The sequence below is a fragment of the Eutrigla gurnardus genome, assembly GCF_963514095.1.
Source record: "Eutrigla gurnardus genome assembly, chromosome: 6".
NCBI lineage: Eukaryota > Metazoa > Chordata > Actinopteri > Perciformes > Triglidae > Eutrigla > Eutrigla gurnardus.
In genome coordinates this window covers 6,498,676-6,519,129 of record NC_139920.1, presented here as the reverse complement: position 1 = coordinate 6,519,129, position 20,454 = coordinate 6,498,676, and the positions used below count along the sequence as shown (strand labels likewise).

The 20,454-nt window shown below is 43.5% G+C and overlaps 1 protein-coding gene across 2 annotated transcripts in view; it reads left to right on the top strand.

Moving 5' to 3' along the window:
- The first annotated feature begins 128 nt into the window (after positions 1-128).
- The window catches only part of LOC311014758 (protein Niban 1-like), a 32,765-nt gene continuing 12,439 nt past the window's right edge, over positions 129-20,454 (top strand). For both annotated transcript variants that reach the window (XM_084011550.1, XM_084011549.1), the window contains exons 1-4: positions 129-299; positions 17,811-17,941; positions 18,801-18,929; positions 19,066-19,180. In XM_084011550.1, coding sequence (XP_083867676.1) covers positions 245-299; positions 17,811-17,941; positions 18,801-18,929; positions 19,066-19,180 — 430 coding nt within the window. In that variant the 5' untranslated portion in view covers positions 129-244. The remainder of the gene's footprint in view (positions 300-17,810; positions 17,942-18,800; positions 18,930-19,065; positions 19,181-20,454) is intronic.

The following is a 20,454-nucleotide window of genomic DNA, read 5'->3' as shown; positions in this document are numbered from 1 at the left end:
TTTGACCAAAGTCAAATTGGATGGTTTCGCGTCACTGTTGAATGACGTAATTAAAGCATGGGTGAAAAAGTGAGCTGGCTTTTCTGGCTAGTGTGAGGAGGGAGGGAGGAGGAGGGAGAGGAGGGCGTGTTCCTCCTCCTCCTCCTCCCTCCTCACTGCTGCTGCTGCAGATCGATGAGACGGTGTTTGGACGCTACCTGAGGACTGAACCCTAACCTGTGGATCCTCTCCCAGCAGCGGCACCATGGGGATCTCCGCGTCCAGTCTGCTGGATGAGACCAAATCCAACTACATCAAAGGTAAACCCCAACCATAGAAACCTTGACCCTCCGGAGCGCGTCTGGAGCGAGGCGCCGCGGCGCGGACGCGCCGACACACCGGCTCGTCTCCGTGGATCTCTACAGGAAACTTCCACTTGTTTGGCTTCGTGTTGTCGCGGAGCTTCGCGTCTCGTTGTTAGTGAGAAGTGGAATCAATTAAACGTATGGAAGAGGCGCGCTGTGTGTTTTCCCCATGTGCGCTTCATGTGGATTCCTGCTTCTGTCCCGATTGATCGCCATCGGCGTCTCATTCAAGCCTCGTCTTCACGTGTCCATCTCGCTCAGCTGAGAGTTTCTGTGGAGACAAACAGCTGATTAATGGCGCCCGAACTTGTGACCGTGGATGTGAATCTGTCACGGTCGGCCGTGGAACCTGTTTGTCTGGTTTCCTCGCGTCTTTCCACAGAAATCTTCTCCCAGCTTCCTGCAGCAGACCTCATGTCTGGCTGACAGATGATAAACTCAGGAGGGGATCTCATGCTGTCAGGGGGTTCAGCCCAGTTCTGTGCAGGGCGATCAGGTCTCTCCTGCCTTTCCAGTCCTGCAGGGGCAAAGTAAAGTGAGATAGGAGAGAGTGCCAAGCCCTGTTTTCCCCTTTTGTCTGTGTGTCCTCTGCTGCTGGGTGTGTCCCTGCTGGGTGGACAAAAGGTGCTTCTGCCATTTCCATTGTGTGGAGACACACACACACACACACACACACACACACACACACACACACACACACACACACACACCGTACCTGCTAACAGGTGTTCATGCGGCGATGCTGGCCTGCAAGTGCCAACATCAACACACTCAATCACAAGGAATATTTCAGCACAAAGTTCCTTTTGACGACGAAGACGTTCTTTAAAACTTCTGCTTTATTTTGATATGAAGCATCCTCAGATATGAATCCTGAGGATGCTTGGTGCCCACCTGGGTGCATCAGGTCCGGTCTGGATGTGCATCTGGTCTGTTACAGTCGTATTCCTGTCAGTGCTCGTCTGTTTTTCTAAGATAATTGCCTGAAAATGATGAATTTGAAACATCAGCGCAGTTTTGAAATTATTTCAGCTTCTAAATATCGGTGATTAACTACTTCAAGAGATTAGCCTCACTGATTTCTTACTTAACAAGAAACAATATAGATGTTTTAAAAAAAAATATATATATAATAATGGAAAGGGACATCAGTGTATGACGATAAAACTGATTAGGGCTGCAACTAATGATTAATTGAAAACGTCTTCAATATCGTGTGTTGTCCAAAACCCGACTCTCTGTGACTCTCCGTGACTCTCCGTGACTCTCTGTGACTCTCCATGACTCTCCGTGACTCTCCGTGACTCTCCATGACTCTCCATGACTCTCCGTGACTCTCCATGACTCTCCATGACTCTCCGTGACTCCTCTCTCGTTGTTGAGTCGTTGATGCAGCTCAGTGTTTAGTGCAGGTTCTGGTTCAGTGTCATTCTCCTGTTTGCATAACAGGGGACAGTCAGCAGCTCCTCAGCTGTCCAGCAGAGACACAATGTAATCCGGACACGATAGCATTTTACAATAATGTGATCATGGTGAATTTGGGAGACCTTATGATTCATGATCATCATCAAGATGTCTTATCTGAGTTTTGAGCACATTATGATGATTATTGGGATAATATCGTGAATCGCAATTATTTCGGCCAGGATAATCAGACATTAAAATGTCCATATCTTCCAATGCCTAATGTGTTGTTGTGTATGGTATGGAGATGTGTAGATGAGTGCTGATGATTATTAATCTGTCGCATATCTTCTCGATGAATCGATTAGTACATAAAATATCAAAAAGCTGTGAAACCTGTCAGTAACCTCTCAAACTACGGCGATGGCTTCCCCTGTGTTGTTTGTCCAAAAGGCAACGATATCATATTTCCTATAGCCTAATGGTGGATAGAGAATGGAGGTAGTTCTGTCAGTGGACTGGTTGTGGCAGCTCTATGGATGCATCCTGTGAGGATGGATGGAAATAATCGTCCCCTCATTTGGTCCTGTTGTGTGTTCTGGTAAACACTGTACCATCAGCAGAACTGGAACCGGTCCCTCCACTCATGTTGTTGGGACACACTCCTGCACATGTTGTCTACAGATCTCTGTTTCAAATCTGGGTCAACTGTGTGGTTGAGATTTGAAGCTGTGCAGGTTTTACAACGAGGTGCATCTTAATAAATATTGGGCTTGTAACGCTTCAGACAAACACATTGAAGGAGTGAACTGCCCTTCGTTTAGTAACTGTTCATAAGGACATCCTGTGACAGTGAGCGATCAGATTGGACGTTCACCATGTGGAGTTAACCAGAGCCGCATTAATCAGCACAAAGGTGTAAAAGAAAGGTGTTGAACAAGTGATCCGAGAGTTCCAGCGCTCCACACACGAGTCTAGAAACCAGCAGAGTATCGAGGCCGAGTCGGCTTCTTGGGTCACGCCGACAACAGACGGGGTCAACACTCAGCAATAGTACGTTGTTGAAAACAACCAAAATAAAGGTGAAAAGTCAGAAAGCTGAGGGGAAAAGGTGAAGCGTATACAAAGAGAACAAAGACTTAAAGGCCAACAATGATTGGAACACGCAGAATAATCTGGTCTCCCTTTTAGGTGTTATTGCACCCGGAGAAGGTAAATGATCGTCTGTGAAAATACCTCTGCGTCTCTTGTTGATGTTGACGTTGGTTGCCTCTGCTGTTGCCATGGATACAGGACAGAGCATCATGTGTTGAAAGTGGGAATGGAAAAGTAAAAATATTGATCCTGCGCCACGCAGTGCCGAGAACGTGTTCGTGAAAGAGTGTTTGTCTTTCTGCATTTTGTCGCCATTCACTCCGTCTGCTGGGTCTCCGACATAAGATGGTGTGTGTGTGTGTGTGTGTGTGTGAATGGAGGAAACCAGCCTTCAGACTTTTGTTTAATGCGGTCCCTTGGGTGCTGTGTATCTCCCGCTGAATTTGAAGGTTCTGGGACAAGCCCGGGCTTTCATGTTTGCCCCGTCAGTTTTTCCTGGCCGGCCGCTTGGAGGAGGGCGAAGTCAGAGCGGTGACACTGTGCATCTATTTCTCGTGGTGAAAGCATTCCCCTCTCCCTCAGCCTGCAGCACTGAGATGTGTGTGTGTGTACTGGGTGGAGGTGGGTGTGTATAGGTTGGAGGTGGGTGTGTGCGGTAGAATTTGTTGAATATTTGCTGGTAGTTGGCTGGGTTGGGTTGGATGTCTGGTTTTGCAGAGCTACGTGTGATTCATGAGCTGACAGTTTTAAGCGAGCTCGAATCCCTCCACACATTAGTCCTCTTTCTGTTTGTTATGTTGACACTTGTACTTCTTCTTTCATTTCTAACTCCATGTATCTGACGTAGGGCTTCTGTTCTACTCTAGAAATCTGTCTCCTTTGATTTAACCCTGTTAGTCGCTGGTAACTATTAGGATTATCTGATGGATCCAACACACTCAGGACGTTCATCCAGGAGGAGAAAGTCAACTTGTTTTAATCAACGTATATCTGTTCCTCTTGAATGTCTAAGCTATATGTCCCCCTGCTGAATGCTGTTTAGCGGTATGGGAGACAGGGTTGCTGTCTGGGCACGTTTGCTTCTTCGGGTGCGAACATATGCAGCACTCTCTGGGTTGTTGCTGCTCTTTGCTTCCAATTATCAGACTGGAAAAACATGGTGGTTGTTTTGGAAACATTTCTTCTAAACGCTCTTTAGCATAATCTGGTTTGTCACAGATTTTTTTTTTTTAGTACTAAATCTGGGGAGAGAAAGAGGAAAGAGGTTGCGCGTACAGAAATGTGCTGCAACTCCTACTTTAAATACATGATAATGAGGTTGCGGAGGCCACAGTTCACTAATTGCTCCAACGTGTGTCTGTTGAGCTTATGGATATTTTCCACACTAAAATCTAACACAGCGACACCAGCGTTAGTGTAGTTCAGCTCCATGGACACGTGGATCCCCAGTAAATCCGTACACCACACCACTGGCATCGGTCTTATGTACAAGGGTGATGTTTATGAGCATCTTCAACATCTGGCAGAGTGGTGACGCATGTTTATCCTCCACATATTTCACCGAAGACGACAAACACTGACGCTCAACAGGGCGCAACATCTGCTGTCTGCTCACCGGAGTTCCTGAATTACTCAACAGCTTCGACTGTTTCCTTTTAAACCGTTGCTCATCTCCACATGACCACTCGCTGACTCATGAGCAGGGAATGGGATGAGGACGGGGGACCACTCTTTACTGGTTCCTGACTGGTCTGAGCTGGAGTCACGCCCATCTGCTCACATCCTTCATTAAATGTTCAGTGTTATAATGAGCTTGTGGCTGTGTTGGGGGGTCATATAGCAGACAGGTGGAAATGCTCTCAACTGAAGAACTATAGCTAAAGCAGATGAAGACACTGTGTCTAATAGTTCTGTGTGAGGCTGGGAAACGTCACCCACACTCAATCATATTTAAGCTGTCAAAAGTCATATTTGCTCATCAAAACACAACAAACATATTGAATGTGTTCCTTCCCTCCATAAAACATTTGCACATTTTAATTGAATTCATTTTTCATTCAGAATTCTTCCCGTCTGTGTGTACTTGCCTGCAGCCGTGCTTTCTTTGCTGTTTGGTGTTTCTTGGCGTGTTACTGCCACCTGAAGTGGTCAGAAACACACCTGTCCTCGTGATTGGGCATGACCAAAACAAAACGGGGACCCACTCATAGAAAAACATCTCTAAATTGCTACTAGAGGTCCAAAAATCTTTGAATTAGAGTTGTGTGGCTGCTGGTCGCTGCTGTCTAACGTAAGCTCTTAAGGGCCACACATTTTTAATTTGACATCTGTGTGTCACTTTGTTTTTTAACTTCCAGTGCACACAGGGCATCTTGAGCCAGTAGACGTGCTGCTGCCGTTGGTTCTGAGTCTCATGGAAGTGATTTGATTCGTGGATTAAACCTGTGACTGTTTCATCACACGGATTCAAAGAAAGCACTTAACCCAGTGAGCAGCGTTACACCATGTATTCAGATAGTGTAAATGTTGCCGTAAAAAAAGATAATTATAGCGTGGTTGTAATTAGTCCAAGTTACACAACACTATTGTAACTTGGATTCCACTGTTGCTTTTGTAGAGACTCTTTGGTTTTGCTGTCAGGCAGCAGTTCTTCATGCTGTGTCACTCCAGCTGCCATTACACAACCCCTCAGATATTCGGAGGAGCTGAGAGACTGGGAGACTTCCCCCCTTTTAGACTGCGCTGCTCTCCACAAAGAGAGGAAGCTGCTGCTGCTCAGGATCTCTGCTGGAAACCCACCTGTTGTTGATTCCGACTGACTCGGCGTCCACTGGACACAATGCAAATACTGCAAGTCTGTTATTTACAAAACTTTTATCATTGAAACCAGCGTGGAGTAGCCAGAAAAGCAGCCTCAATTTACTACTACTTATGATCAAATAATTCTACAAAACACATTCTCTCCTTTAAATGAATAGGATGATACATTGAGTGGGAAACCATTGACTGTATATAGGAAGTGGACATAGTCATGGTGACGTCACCCATTGGTTTTTGGACTATGATTATTGGCCATGTTGTTATTACCAGTGAAAGGAAGTGACCATATTTGGACTGTGGAGGAGCGACAGGTGGATCTGAACACAAGCGGCAGAGCGACACCCGTACTGGATCTGTATCCATCTGGATGTGAAACTTCATAATTCAAGGCGACACCTCTGAAGATTACTAATTAGTTTGGCCTTTTTTGTTTAACGAGCACACAAAAGTTATGGGGAGCTGGAACTATTTCCTGATGAATCACAGTGTATCCTTCCACACAGAACGTCATTATCAGTGGAATCTGCCGACATGAAGCTACAAAGTGGACTCGATGGGGGGAAGCATCATCCGAACGTGTCTTTTTGTTTCACCCTTTTCCCTCCCGTCACAAAGCAAAGATGCTGTCCGCCAGATCTCTGCTATTTAACCACATGACTGCGTCAACCATCTGTGGAGCAACACTTCCACAGTGACTCTCCAATATAGCTGGCCATGCTCGGCCGTTTAGTTGTCGCTCGCAGTGTGAACATATAACGTTCAATGTGTTAGTCGGTGTATTTTTGGTGACAGGCTAGCTGTTTCCCCCCGCTTCCAGGCTTTATGCTAAGCTAAGCTAACCCCGGCTTAACACACAGACGGATTCTCATCTCATCACTGCTTCTTTATGAAAGTGTCCACGGTTTAAAGGGGAAGCTCGGGTGTGAAGATGCAGGTTTCTAGTGTTTAAATGCCGTTCATTCATATTCAAGCTCAATGCAGCCGGAGCTTGTTTCACTCCTACAGTTGGTGTCTTTGTGCAGCTTATTTTGAGTGTAAACATGAGGAGTGGAGGCGGAGCTGGGCGTCAAGACCGTGGCGTTCTTAACCTAAATCATCCGGTTATGATGGTATGATGGTATGCGAGCGTCAGGCTCTGCACCTTATTTATTATTGTTTCAGAAGAGCTCCGACACTGACGCCCATCTGAAGCAGCTTCTTTGTTCTAATGATCAGGGTGTGCTATGGACTCAGTTGCAGAGTAAAATCACATCAGGGCAGTAAAACCTGTCGCTCTGTGAGGGATGTTTATTGAAGTAACCTTTCCAAGGACAGCTCTCTCATTATCATTATTATGTAATCTCACTGCAAACAAGGCACAGAGGTAAGCATCCATTTGTCTGAGAGATAAATCCCTGGACCATCTGCCTGGCCAAAAACTCCCAAGGTCTTTTAAAAACAGGGTCATTCCGTGCCAACTCAGCCACCCATGTACATGACACCTCTCAGATTTTGCCGAAAAGTGGTGAAAATATGCCTTATGTTACCAAACAAAGGAATCTGAAGTTTCAGGTCAATATCTCAAATGGTTTGCCCGTGGCGTCCATTTGAATTTCCAGTGCCACACCCCTTTTTGACACATTGGAATTTCGCATTTCATTTGTTGGCATTTTTGGAGGCCCATAACTTCTGTTCTAATAGTGATAGAAGGCTGAAAATTGCTCTGTTAGTTCATTGTAATGTGTACAATGTGAAAATGCATTGCCTGTATCTATGATGATGACTGGTTCATTGGAAACATTGTTGAACATTCAGATGAACATGGTGACGTTTTTGTGAAATTCATCTATGGATAACTATTATCCAAGAAATTGTGGAAGCACTAACATAATTTTGTCATGGTCCTTTTGGTCACGTTTGTATTGGCGAGCACTGCGTCCATAGATTAATTTTACAAAAACATCACCATGTTCATCTGAACCTTCAACAATGTTTCCAATGAACCAGTCATCATCATAGATACAGGCAATGTATTTTCCTGGCTGGAAAATGTAGTTTTGTGGCTGATCTGACTGCGAGTGTTCTGCCTCTGGGTGTTCTGTATCCAAGTGTTCTGAATCTGATTGTTGTCCTGCATCGACATCTGTGAATATTGTATCTAGGGTTGTCACGATACCAGAATTTCAGTAGTCGATACCAATACCTGTGAATTTCCACGATTCTCGATACTAATTCGATACCACAATTAAAAAAAAAAAAAACAACAGGACCCATGTACTTTTAAATTCACTAATTTATTTAAAAATGCTTTAAAACTGTCAAGTATTTAACACCACTGTGCTTTAAGATCTTTTTGCACAGAATTTAAATTGCAGTACCAGCTGCCAACAGACCTCCATCCAGTATAAAAACAAACAATACTGTGCTTATAAATATGGTCATAAATAACAATAGTCAACTATTTTACATTAAAAAAAGAACAGCAGTGGCCTATAGCCAGGTTTGACGTGCTTCCTCCTTTGGTCTGAAAACTTCTGAGGCACTTTTTGCATGTCGGCTTGTTTGAATCAAGAATTGCTCCGGATTCATCCGCCTCGAACGCAAAATATTTCCACACGCAACTCTTCGCACCTGTCTTGTCGACGAGCCGACGTGTTGTGCTTTCGCTCCCACCTGCTGAAGCCATTTTTTTCGAAGACGGCAAGTTTTCTTCTTCAGCGCCGCTTACTGCTCTGTGCTGCTCACACGCGTATACTGCCCCATCAGTTCCGCCAAGAATCGACACGGCTCGCCGAGTGAAAAGTTGTATATTCGGTTCTGACGATACCAGAAAAAAGCAAGTATCGAATTATTTTTTTTCGTGTCGGCATCGAATTGGTACCGAAGTATCGGTTCTTGTGACAACCCTAATTGTATCCTGTGATATTCTTTTCATCCGTATCTTATTTTTGGAAATTGGTATAAAGCAATGATGCGATCGTGTTCCACTGAACGTTTTGGCCGAGGTGTAACGTCTCTCCAATTTGTATGTTTCCTCGTGTTTTTTAATATTTTCTGCAGTAACAAAGAAGAATATAATGTTCTTAATGTTTTCTTTTGCCCATTGAAACATCTCCATTGATGTCAGAATGTGGTTTGCAATTTGCATCAGTGGCCTGCAATTTGCATCAGTGGCCTGCAAACTTGCTCATGCTGCAAGTCGCTTGTCACAGGCGGGTCTCTTTCATCGGGGATAAGGGGTTAATTTGTGATGTTCAGGAAATGAATGGCCAGCAGTCGAAATATTTAATTGTTTGTCATCACTGAGCATAATACTAAGTTATTTCCACTATTTTCATGCTTTATCATCACTAAATTCTCACTGATCTACATTCCAGACTTCTGGAAAAAAAAGTCCAAAATGGTGCATTTTGACGAATAAAATTCATATCAAGGAGTTTCATAGTCAAAGGTTTTATTTCATTACAAGAAAGAACAAATATGTATCTTTATCTGGTATAAATCCCATCAGGATCATCAAGTGCCCACGTGGTCATTTGGGGGTCCAAATATGGGGTTCCAAAAGAGTCACCTCTGCCCCGGAGGGTTTTTAGACCCCCATAAAACCCCCACCAGTGGTACCATACCCTTCAAATTCATTTTGGCAAGAGCAAAGGTCCCAAATATAACAAATAATCCTGTTTAGAATAAATATGATCATTCATCGTGGTGCTAGGAGCACCCAAAAAGTGAAAAATAATTTTGGCCGTCAAAAAAACGTTTTACTTTGGTGACCCACCTCTCACCCAAACAGTAAGGAATGTTGATTCTGCATGTAGAATTGTGAAGTACACATTACAATGAACAAACAGAGCAATTTTCAGCCTTCTATCACTATTAGAACAGAAGTTATGGGCCTCCAAAAATGCCAACAAATGAAATGCGAAATTCCAATGTGTCAAAAAGGGGTGTGGCACTTGAAATTCAAATGGACGCCACGGGTAAACCGTTTGAGATATTGACCTGAAACTTCAGATTCCCTCGTTTGGTAACATAAGGCATATTTTCACCGCTTTTCAGCAAAATCTGAGAGGTGTCATGTAAATGATACCCTGATTTCACATGGAATGACCCAACACTGAACACTCTTTCAATTTTTGAGAATCCTCAAAGGCTCTTTAACCATCTGGATGAAAAAACAAAACATTCTGTCGCATCACAGAAAGCCTTTTTCCGAACAAATGTGAAAGAGATTCATTAAAAATATTTATTATTACTTATATTCTCTCCATCAGTGTCAGTTTTTACTGATATTTTTTATAAACAAAATAATGTTTTTCTTTTGTTGTAGAAAACAATCAAGCAGTTATGTCCAGCCACCTTTCGTCTGGTCAGGAAATGGAGTTGCAACCTGGGAAACAGGTTAGAATTGTTCATCTGTTCAATTCTGCTGCAGATGAAGAGAGTCTTGAAAAGAGTCTGAGCGGCTCTTTGACAGCCACCTCATTTAGTACGGACGTTTCAGTTTGATTGAACCCTCCCTGAACCCCGGTCAGGACCAAACATCCGGACCATGGTCTGAGGAAAAGAGGTGCTCTCTGCCTGGATCAAACTGAACCAGTTCTTTTCTAGTGAAAGCCTTTATCGGATGGGGTTTGAACTTTCCAGCAGGCTGTCGCCAGAACCAGTTTAAGGGAAATCAATGCAACAGAGAATGAAAGCAAGAGAATATGAGTCCACAAACCAATCAATGTGGAGTATAAGGAGGACGCAGCTCTCTAGGTGATAACAGGACGTGCATATGTCATGTTTATGTCTTTGTTGTACTCGTATCGTTGCAATGTGAAACCAAAACTAACCGAATCTCAAAACTTGGTTCGCACTGTCAGGCGTAAAAAGACCCTGAAATGATTCTATACTTCCAGAAAACGGAGCATAAATGGAATGAATTAGTTGTTTGCTTCCACCTGACCTGTAACGTCCAATCATATTGACGCAGGTGTTCAGCGCGGCTACTATGAGCTGATACTTCCATCCATCCTTTTTGCTTCTTTTTTTTAGCCATACTAGCAGCATGATTGGTCAGTGGCTCCACACTGAAATGGATGAAACGGATGGATTACCATGAAAATACTTTGGTTTATGACCAAATGCCTGCAGAAATAATGACATTCCCACCAGCCTCCGCTGTATGTTGTCTTTACCGCCGATGAGCTCAGGTTAGCATGCTAACAGAGTGAACATTCCACCGACTGAACATCAACCTGCCAGCACTCGATTGTCGACGAATCTTTTGTTGATCGACTAACTTATTTATCTTTTCAGCTTTTGAAATATGCGGTTGAAAGAGGAGATGCAATGTTAGTTTGTAAACCGGTGTTTGTGGTCATTTATAGACGAAAACATTAGTCACATAATAATAATCACGTAATAATAGTAGTAAGTAGTAATGGTCTCATTAGTCACATGAGTAATGTCTGGACAATGAGCTAAACCTGTGTGTGTGTGTGTGTGTGTGTGTGTGTGTGTGTGTGTGTGTGTGTGTGTGTGCTCTCAGCATTAGCAACAAGAAACCAAAAAATACACACTCTCATGTTTCTGTCACCAACTCACAGCCCCTCCACACACACACACACTCATTGTGTCTCATCCAACATGTTTGGGCCTTGCAGTGACTTGCTCGTTTCTCGGGTATTTCCCGACTGACAACACAAAGAGGTGACAGATCTTCACAGTGCGGTGAACAGCAGCAGCTTAATGCCCGTACATGTATGGAATAACATTCATCCTTTATGAGCATCTATTGACCATATCGTACTTATGAATTGTACAATATTTGGGTGTTGTAGGGGGGGGTAGGTAGAGGGCGCGCTATTTTGAAACGTAACATATGGTCGTAATTCGGTGCTTGACACACGACCTATGTGGTCGTTTTCTCGAGGAGGACAGTCTGAACAGATGACATGTACTGACTTGTCAATGTTCCACCCACACACACACACACACTCACACACACACACCCACACACACTGGAACTTTCTCAAACTCACATATGAACCAAACTACACTTCTACTGTTTCATGTGATTTACCTGTTGGACTTGTCATCGTCTCAATTTGTCCTTTTAAATGCAAAGATATTTGTTCATATTAATCATTCATTCATTTTTCATATTATTTACAGCAAAGTCTTACAACCCTCAAACAGTGTTGTTGCTCATTGAGCACCAGAAGGTATTCCACAAACTAAAAACACTTAATATGCAGAACATCATGATTATGACACTCTGAGTCGATCTAAAACCTACTTATTAGTGAAGGAGAAGCAGATTTATTTTTACTATATTCGTATTTTTCTCGTTTGGTCGTTTGGCCAGCTGTGACACATCTGCCCTGCATGCGTGTTTGGAACGTTTCTCTGCAAATCCTGGATCAGTCAGACACACTGACCACATTAAAAGTGAGTCAGTTCAGTATTTTTGAATCCAGATCTTATTAAGATCCTGATTACAGTCCCATTTACAAGATTCAAGTATATTATGATGATTATCAGGATAATATCATGAAGTGTTGTGGCCAAGATAATTGTGACCTGAAATGTTCGTCCCATGCCCAGTTAGTAGATGACGGCCGGATCAACAGCCGAACACAAGTGTCTCTCGTTGCCATGCGGGACCCAGTCTGTTTTCTTAAAGGGTTGAAGGTGGAAGAGCAGGTCTCTCCAGCTGAATCACTGCACACGACTCTCACTCATAGTTCACATACCAAACACTTGCATACCAACATACGTCTCTGCTGGAGGAGCTTGCATCCGTGTTGCATCACCTGCGTTCTGACATGGAAGAAATTAACCTTTCTGTGGTTCATATGAATCCTCTCCGTACCGCCGGATTATTCTGTGGTTCAGAGGTGAATCCTCTCCGTACCGCCGGATTATTTGTGGTTCAGAGGTGAATCCTCTCCGTACCGCCGGATTATTTGTGGTTCAGAGGTGAATCCTCTCCGTACCGCCGGATTATTCTGTGGTTCCTGGTTAAGATGCAGCTATGACGTGGATTAGTCCACAGGTGTGGCTCTGCAGGTTCTTGTGCCAACGGATGTGACATGCTTCCCTACACACAGTCAGATATTGGCCTCCAGTATTTGAAGTATTCAGTAGTCAGTATGTCAAGGTTCACTCCACACAGTATCTGCTATGTTGTGTCATCAGGTAGTTGGACTGTTTGGCCTGAAGTCATTTTTTCTGAATTTCAAATACATTTCCAAAGATGATAAACTATAAGATTATTTTTCTTTTTATAATTATTTGTAAAATTTTTACTTTCTTAAAGTCCTTCTGGGATTTGGTCAGCTTGTCAGTCAGTCGGTCAGTTTGTGAGTCAGGAGTTAAACTGGGGTGGTGTTATCCTTTCTCAACTCAAATCTGGACTGTCGGCGTTGTAGTTGAAGATGTCTGTAACATCCAGGGAACAGCGGAACGAAGCCGAGTGTGCAGCGAATGCGACTGTGTTCCGGTCACTTCTGAACTCTTGAACTTTCTCTGCACAGATTGCAGCGTAAACTAACAAGATAACCCGTTCCGGATGGATGCCCGTCTACTGTTGGGTGTTGGAGCATGCAGTCATCGAGTGAGGCTGCCTTCATCCTAGTCTGCCTGTCGCTCGACGTGATCTTGTTGATGAAAATGTGAAGTATATTTGGGGAGTTTACTCCTTCAGGTTTCAGTCATCTGAAAGAGTGACTTGTTATTGATGTATGTTAGGATTGGTTGTCCCCCAGTGCATGCTGGGACGGGCTCTTGCAAAGGATGAGTGATGATTGACTTGTGCAGTACTTAAAGTAATGTAAATGAATGACTATTCGGTACAAAGCACCGAACATCTGACAGAAAGTCACTCAGCATGGATCCAAAATTGCAAAACGATGCAGATGAATTAATATTAACGCTTTCCTGAAGCTGTTTTTGTATGCGTTAGGTGTTTGGGATGAGCTGGTTCGGTCAAACAGTCATTAAAATTGTCCTCAGCATCTTGGAACAAAACATCCAGTTCTCACAACACATGCACACTGTTGACACTGTGGCACGCCCTTCAGTAAGGACACAAGGGAACTCCCATTTCTGATTCCCACTGTGAGCACAATGCCACCCATAAATAAACCCAGTCTGCGGTTCACATGGCTCCACCGTTATATCGCCGTAGTAACCACGTTAATGTGTCAGTCGCTGTCATGTATGAGAGGCGAGTGGTTGATTTGCTCTGAATGACCCAGTTATGATGTTTTAATGACTCTTGTCTCTGTCTGTGTTGGTTTATATTAATGTCTTTACAATGTGTGTTTGCACAATAGTCAGTGTTAAGCGGTGTTGAGGTTACACTGGTCATTAACAGTCATGCTGATGGATAACAACTGTCCCTGGGAAACACAAGGCAGTAATCATGATTATTTTAATGAACAATTGCTGGTCTCTTTATGTAAAATATCAAGTTCTGCAAACCCAAATTGATGTGAGAGACTGTAGGAAAACGAGCCGGTTGGGTTTTTGAAAAAGCAACACATTCCGCTGCATGAAATAAACGGTGTTTAAACCTCCCCTTGACTAAGAGAGTACAAATAGGAAACCCTGCCCCCATCCCGTCAGCAGTCATTAACAAACCCCTCCAGTAACCTTTGTCATACATGATTGTTTCTAATTGATTTTTCAGACGGTTTACAATTACATATGATATAAATCTGATAAAATTGCACGTATTGCAATTGAGGAATGAATTGACATCACAAACACCTGCATGTGTATCTATGTTTCTCTAAATGGACATTATTTACTATTGTTGGTCCTTCTGCTCATACATATGTTCAAGCTCAGCATTTAAGAACAAAGGAAATCTTATTATTATTGTATATTTGTATGATAAATATTGTGATGAAAAACTAAAATATCCCGTGAATGTTATCCGAACAGCAGTGACTAGAGCCAAAGTTATTTGCTTTACGATATAAAACTCCCAAATCAACAGATCTTTTGTATTTGAACGTTTTAAAGGCCGTCTGAAGGCTTGTCTGAATATTTCATGCTTCCGGCCACCTCTGCGTTTGCACAACCACTCAACCTGAAGAAAAGGGAATGTATTAAACAAACAGCGGCTAGAGTTATTTTGCATGAGCGGCAGCCGTGCCGTCAGATGAGAGGCGACGTCACAGGCATTTAAATCAACTCGGAGCAGCGTGAACCCGGATGAACTCCTCCTCCCTGAATGCTGCTGCAGCTTCTCAGATTGCAGAGAGCGAATCAATTATAAGAGGAAATGTGTCTCCCAGCTGGCAGCCAGAGCAGACCTCTGAGGGACTGAACCAGCTGACAAGTAAAATAGATTTTTCTGTGCAGGAAAGTTTGACCTCCGACCTGAGTGGATGCTGTTGTGCAGAAGTCGAACAACAGGCTGGACTGACAGCTACATGAGCCTGCCCTGCCTTTCTCTTTACTCTGTCAGCTGCCAGGATGTTTGCCTTTTCACAATTAATGCATTCATTTTCCCAGAATTATTTGTAATACCGTGTTCCAGCAGCAGGACGGAACGTGTAAGGTTTGTGGTGCTAGAGGAAACGCTGTGAGGGCTTCTTCATGTAAACGGGAAAAGTTTGAGTGCACTCAAACCTTGTTCTAAGTGTGAACAGGTTCGGTGACATTCAGACACATCCTCGTGGTTGTAACTGTTATTCATCTTTGAATTCACCAAAGTGAATAGCATCGTCGCTGATTTCCCTGGTTCTTTGTTGGAATGACATTCCAGCTTGTTTTCAGAGCCACGCGTGAGTCAATGTCTGAGCCTCGCTTATATTAACATTAAAAACATGACATGAGAGACACGAGACATAAGAGGTCAAAGGTCTGAACTAGAATTTAGACCTTTAGACCGACCTTGTTTTTGGCTTGTGACAAGTAGGGCTGGAATATACATCAAGTGTGAAATCATAGTCATATTGTATAGCTATCAAGATATTTGGCCTAAATATCAAAAAGCGATATGTTGTCCATATCGTGCAGCCCTAATGACGATTCATGCTTGGTATATATCAGCACTAACGGTACTGGCCGATGTGTTATAAAGGGTCACAAGTTGCCCCTTTATAACACACTGACTTCTCATCACAGGCTCTGCAAGTTTACGAACAAAGAGTGATTTCCCCCTTGGTAAATGATTTTGTTATGAATAGTTTACTACCCAGTATCTGACAGTTATTATATATTGTCTGAGGTAGAAAGGGTTCATCCTCTGGGGAGCTCCTTTTTTAATTTATGGCTTCACTGCAGAAGAGGTCAGGGTTCAGAAACACTTAACTCTTTCCCCCAAATCTGCAGAAAATTAGATGGAAATCTGAGCAGTTGTTGGGATCTGATTGTGGTCCAGACAAGCAGACCATCTAGTGGACCTTCTGAAATCTGCATCCACCAATCAAAAGGCAGCTCTGTGGACCAGGGCATGGAAACCGCCCACGGCTGGAAGCAGGATATCCACTCATGATTCAGCTGATTAGCTGATCAGTGAGGGGGGGGGTATTGTTAAGGACTGAGGAAAAAACAAGGAGGTCCCCTGAGATTCTCCGTCCACCAGCAAAGTTGATCAACAACATTAAGGGTTTTTTAATTGAACTCCACCATTATAGAGTTTTAAGGGTAGTAGTTTAAAGTAGGCTTTAGCGTGAACACAACCACTTCATTTTAGTCTGAGAGGCAAATTAAAGTCCCTTTTTAAGGTTTTAAAAAATGCATATTAATGTATCTATTAATTACACACAAAAACACACATCTATACACACAAATATCATAATAATAATCATTATTTTTATTAGTGGAATTTTGGAGTAAAATTGAGAGATTGTAGCCACAGAAAGCCCACATGTATTTTTATTTTACAGTTGTGTTTCCTAAATCCATCTCTAACCCGGACCTAAAGTGTGATGGAGCACCGCAGCTTCTGTTTCCATAGTGACCTGGAGACGGGATGTGGTGGCGCCCTGCCATCATCCCTGCTGTAAAACCCTGCAGAGAGATAATGAGTGAGCACATTGACCCCGACAGTAACACTGACTGTACAGCCAGGGAGATGAGTGTGTTCAGGCATGTTTATCCATTAAGTGGTGGATGTGTCACTGGCGATTAGCTCTAATAGTTTGTAGATATTGAGCGTTTAAGGCTGCGTAAATGCTCCATTAATGCTTTTCTTTTGTCATGTGGTTTGGAGCGGTGCAGAGAGAAGACAGCAATGTTCTGCAGCGACTTTGACAGAGCTTTATTCTTTGTTTTGTTTCTCCCTAAGAAACTGAATCCCTCAGCGTCAGGAATCTGGCCTGGTTTAAGCAGGAACGGAGTGAAACCGGAGAGGTTTCTCTTTTCTCTCAGTAACGACGTGAATGTACTGCCAGCAAGTCGTAGGTTGACAAACCACAGGAGGGACCGCGGAGGGAGCACGAAGCCAACGGGATCTGGTTGATGTAATGAGAATGGCCTCTGAGACTTGGACGGAGACACGGAGTCTGATTGGACACTTGTAATCTGGATTGAAGTGACTCACGGGATCCAGAGAGACCCCGAAGGCAGCCTCGCTGCCCTGATTGCTGTATCATTCAGGGATCACCTCGGTACAGTGTGATATCATCTGGGGTTTGTTATCCGGGCTGGAGGAAGACTTTGGCATGGCTCGGCACCGAGGAAGAGATGGAAAATGAGCGTATAGATGAGCTCAGCTTTTGTTTTTAGAACGCTCTCATGTGTGTGTGAAGTTTTTTTTGGCAACTGCAACGCTGCACAGACGTCCAAAAAGGTTTTGAGCGGTTCTGACAAATTCACTTCCAACTTCCTGTGGTTTGTATCTGTCCAGCTTGTACTTGACTACCCAGAATATTTGTAGACTTGCTGCTGTTTTCCCCACACGACTCCAATAATCCACCTTTCCCCCTCTTTTGTGAATCTGGTCTCAGGTGAGTACAGGTGTAGCATGTTTGTGGACTTCCTGGTCAAACAACACAGCCCTTATTGTTGGGCTGACACCTGATCAGGAATCTGACTTTAATGAGCCGGCTCAGTATTCAACAGCCATCCTCCAGCATAATCAATAAGCGACGTGATGTTTCTTCAACATCCTTCTAAAACCACTCACTGATGTTTTTTCTTCTCTCTGTGCTCCTGCAGGCGAGGCCGAGGACAAGCTGAAGGAGTTCAGCCCGTACTACAGGAAGCAGTACTCTGTGACTCGTTTCTCTGAGGTGGAAGACGATCTGGAGCAGCACAAGGAGAAGATCACGCAGCTGCTCAAACAGAGGGTATGTGTACCACTGACTCGCTGGGTCCAGGACCCCCGAATCAGCATTCACTCTTTAGGAATGGGTCTAATGAATCAGGGGTTTGGTTACGGGTTGGCCGGAGATCTGCAGCAGTAAGCACATGTGCAGGTGTGACCGACATCGGTGACGTTATCCAGCTGTGTGAGACAGACGATTCATGAAATTACAGAGACGGACTAAGGAGCGGTGAGGAAGCTGTGATGAAAAGTCAGCAGCTGGATGATATCCAAACTCACTAATGAGTTCATTACAAATACAGGCCCATCCAACTGGTAGTAGAGCCAGAACACGAAGAAAGGATTACATGTCTCATCTGGTTCGGGAACTCCTCGGGATCCCCTGGAGGAGCTGGGACGCTGCCGGGGATCTGGATTATCTCGATACTACCATGAACCGTCCCGAGATACGAGATGGATGGATGTGTGACGGCTTGATGTTTGACTGTTACAACACGGTTTCTTCTTCAAGAGCACCAGCGTTGGTTTTCTGAGTTTTCTGACATTTTAGGGCTCAACAAAACAATCTTTGGAGACTTAAACTGGAATAAGGCCTCTGTGAAGATGCACGTGATAGCTGTGTCAGGAAGTGGGTTTCTACCATTCTAATAGACCGTGCATCATGAATCACTTATTTATTATTCCTTTTTGATTTGGTAGAATAAAGCTCACACATGAAAGAGACAATTATTTCATTGGGGATTTACACTGGATTTATCCATTTTCTGAATATGAGTTCAATTCAATGTTCTCTGCAGAATTCAGAGGACAGAAATGTATGCCTGCCACATTTTAGCTGTGTGTTCATTGGATGTATATGTGTGTGTGTGTGTGTTGACCAGGAAGCTCCTGAGGAGGGCGAGGTGTTGTACGAGGAGGGCGTCCTTTTCTATGACGACACCAGGAAGTGGAAGGAGAGGTACGTGGTGGTGAGAGCCAACTACTGCCTGGAGTGTCACGATGGCCTGGAGGTGAGTTTGACAGTCAAATGCCAACCGGCCACATTTCCATGGTAACACACACTCTCACACTGAAGGACACACCTCTGTTGTTGTTACTGCTGTCCTCTTACCCTCTATTTCTTTGTCTTCTGTCCTCCTCCATCAGACGTTTGTTAAAGGCATTCCTCCACGCCAGAAGCTGCTGCCTACAGGGGGCGCTGTTCTCACCACAGAGGAGAAGTACATGGCCATGGTGGACAAGTGCTTCCCTGATGACACTAGTGAGTAAAAGATCCAAGTACTCTCGGTAATAGATGATTAGAACAGGGTACTGAAGTAACGGATGCTTTGTATTAACTGTCAAGATGGAGCAATGCATCCTCTACTAATTTAAATCCATATTAAACTAGAAAAGTACATAAAAACACTAGACTGTATCTAAGAAGTGGGCAAAGTCATATATTTGACTCTAAATGGACCATAATTGACTAAATGACCTGCTTCATTGAAGAGAGAGAATGAGACCATAAACTCATGTTTACAATATTTACTGAGGTAATACATCAAGAGAGAAGTAGGCTTATTTTCTCTTCTATGCAATCAGACTTCGTTTTGCAACCAGAGGAGTCGCCCCCTGATGGCCACTGGAGAGAATGCAAGTTTAAGAACCGGAGGTTGCCATCTGATACAGTATATAGTTTTCCAATTTAACAGGCTCAGATTGAATCATCTTAATCATCACCAGCTATCAGTAAAATTTAAAATATGTGATCATATGTGATCATACGTACCACTTTCCATTGAAGTCTGTTTTGCAGGGAAGACAAAGCAGCTTTTAAACTTGGTTTTGTTGTTCTCTCTCCAGATCCCTGATTTGATTACAGTTGGTTAAGCTTTGTATTGTAATCAAGTTACTTACTTACTTACTTACTGCCCATTTTGCCTCCTGGCAAGTAGGGCAGCAACAAAGGTTCTCCACTCTGGTTGATTCTGGGCTGTTTTCTGGACACCTTCCCATGTCAGGCTCATACATTTAATTTCCTCTTCTACTGTGCGACGCCAGGTGTTCTTGGCTTTCCTCTCTTTCTTCTTCCTTCAGGTGAAGGGCTACTCTTGGGGTGCTCTCTTCTCAGAACGTGTCCAATCCAGTTCCAGTGCCTCTTTGTTATAATGTTATCCATGCTGTCTTGTCTAGTCAGCAGATCTTCGTTGGATATCTTATTGGGCCAAAAAATCAGACATATCTTTCGTAGACTTTTTGTGTGGAAGACTGACAGTTGACATAGGTAATCAAGTAAGCGAATGTAATGTAAGAGAAGAGGAACCTGAAGTGTTTCCCACTGTGATCCTGAACAACAACCTCCCACCCATGGGTGCTCAAAGCTAAAAGCAGCTCGGGTGGGAGTTCAGGGAGACAAAAAGGACTGGAAGAGTTTAGTAAGAACATTGTTTAAGACACACAAGCACAAAGCAGCACTTAATCATGACGATTGATTAGCCTCCCCTCAAGAAAAACTATTTATTCTGAATATAAAAAAATACATAATCATTTTCC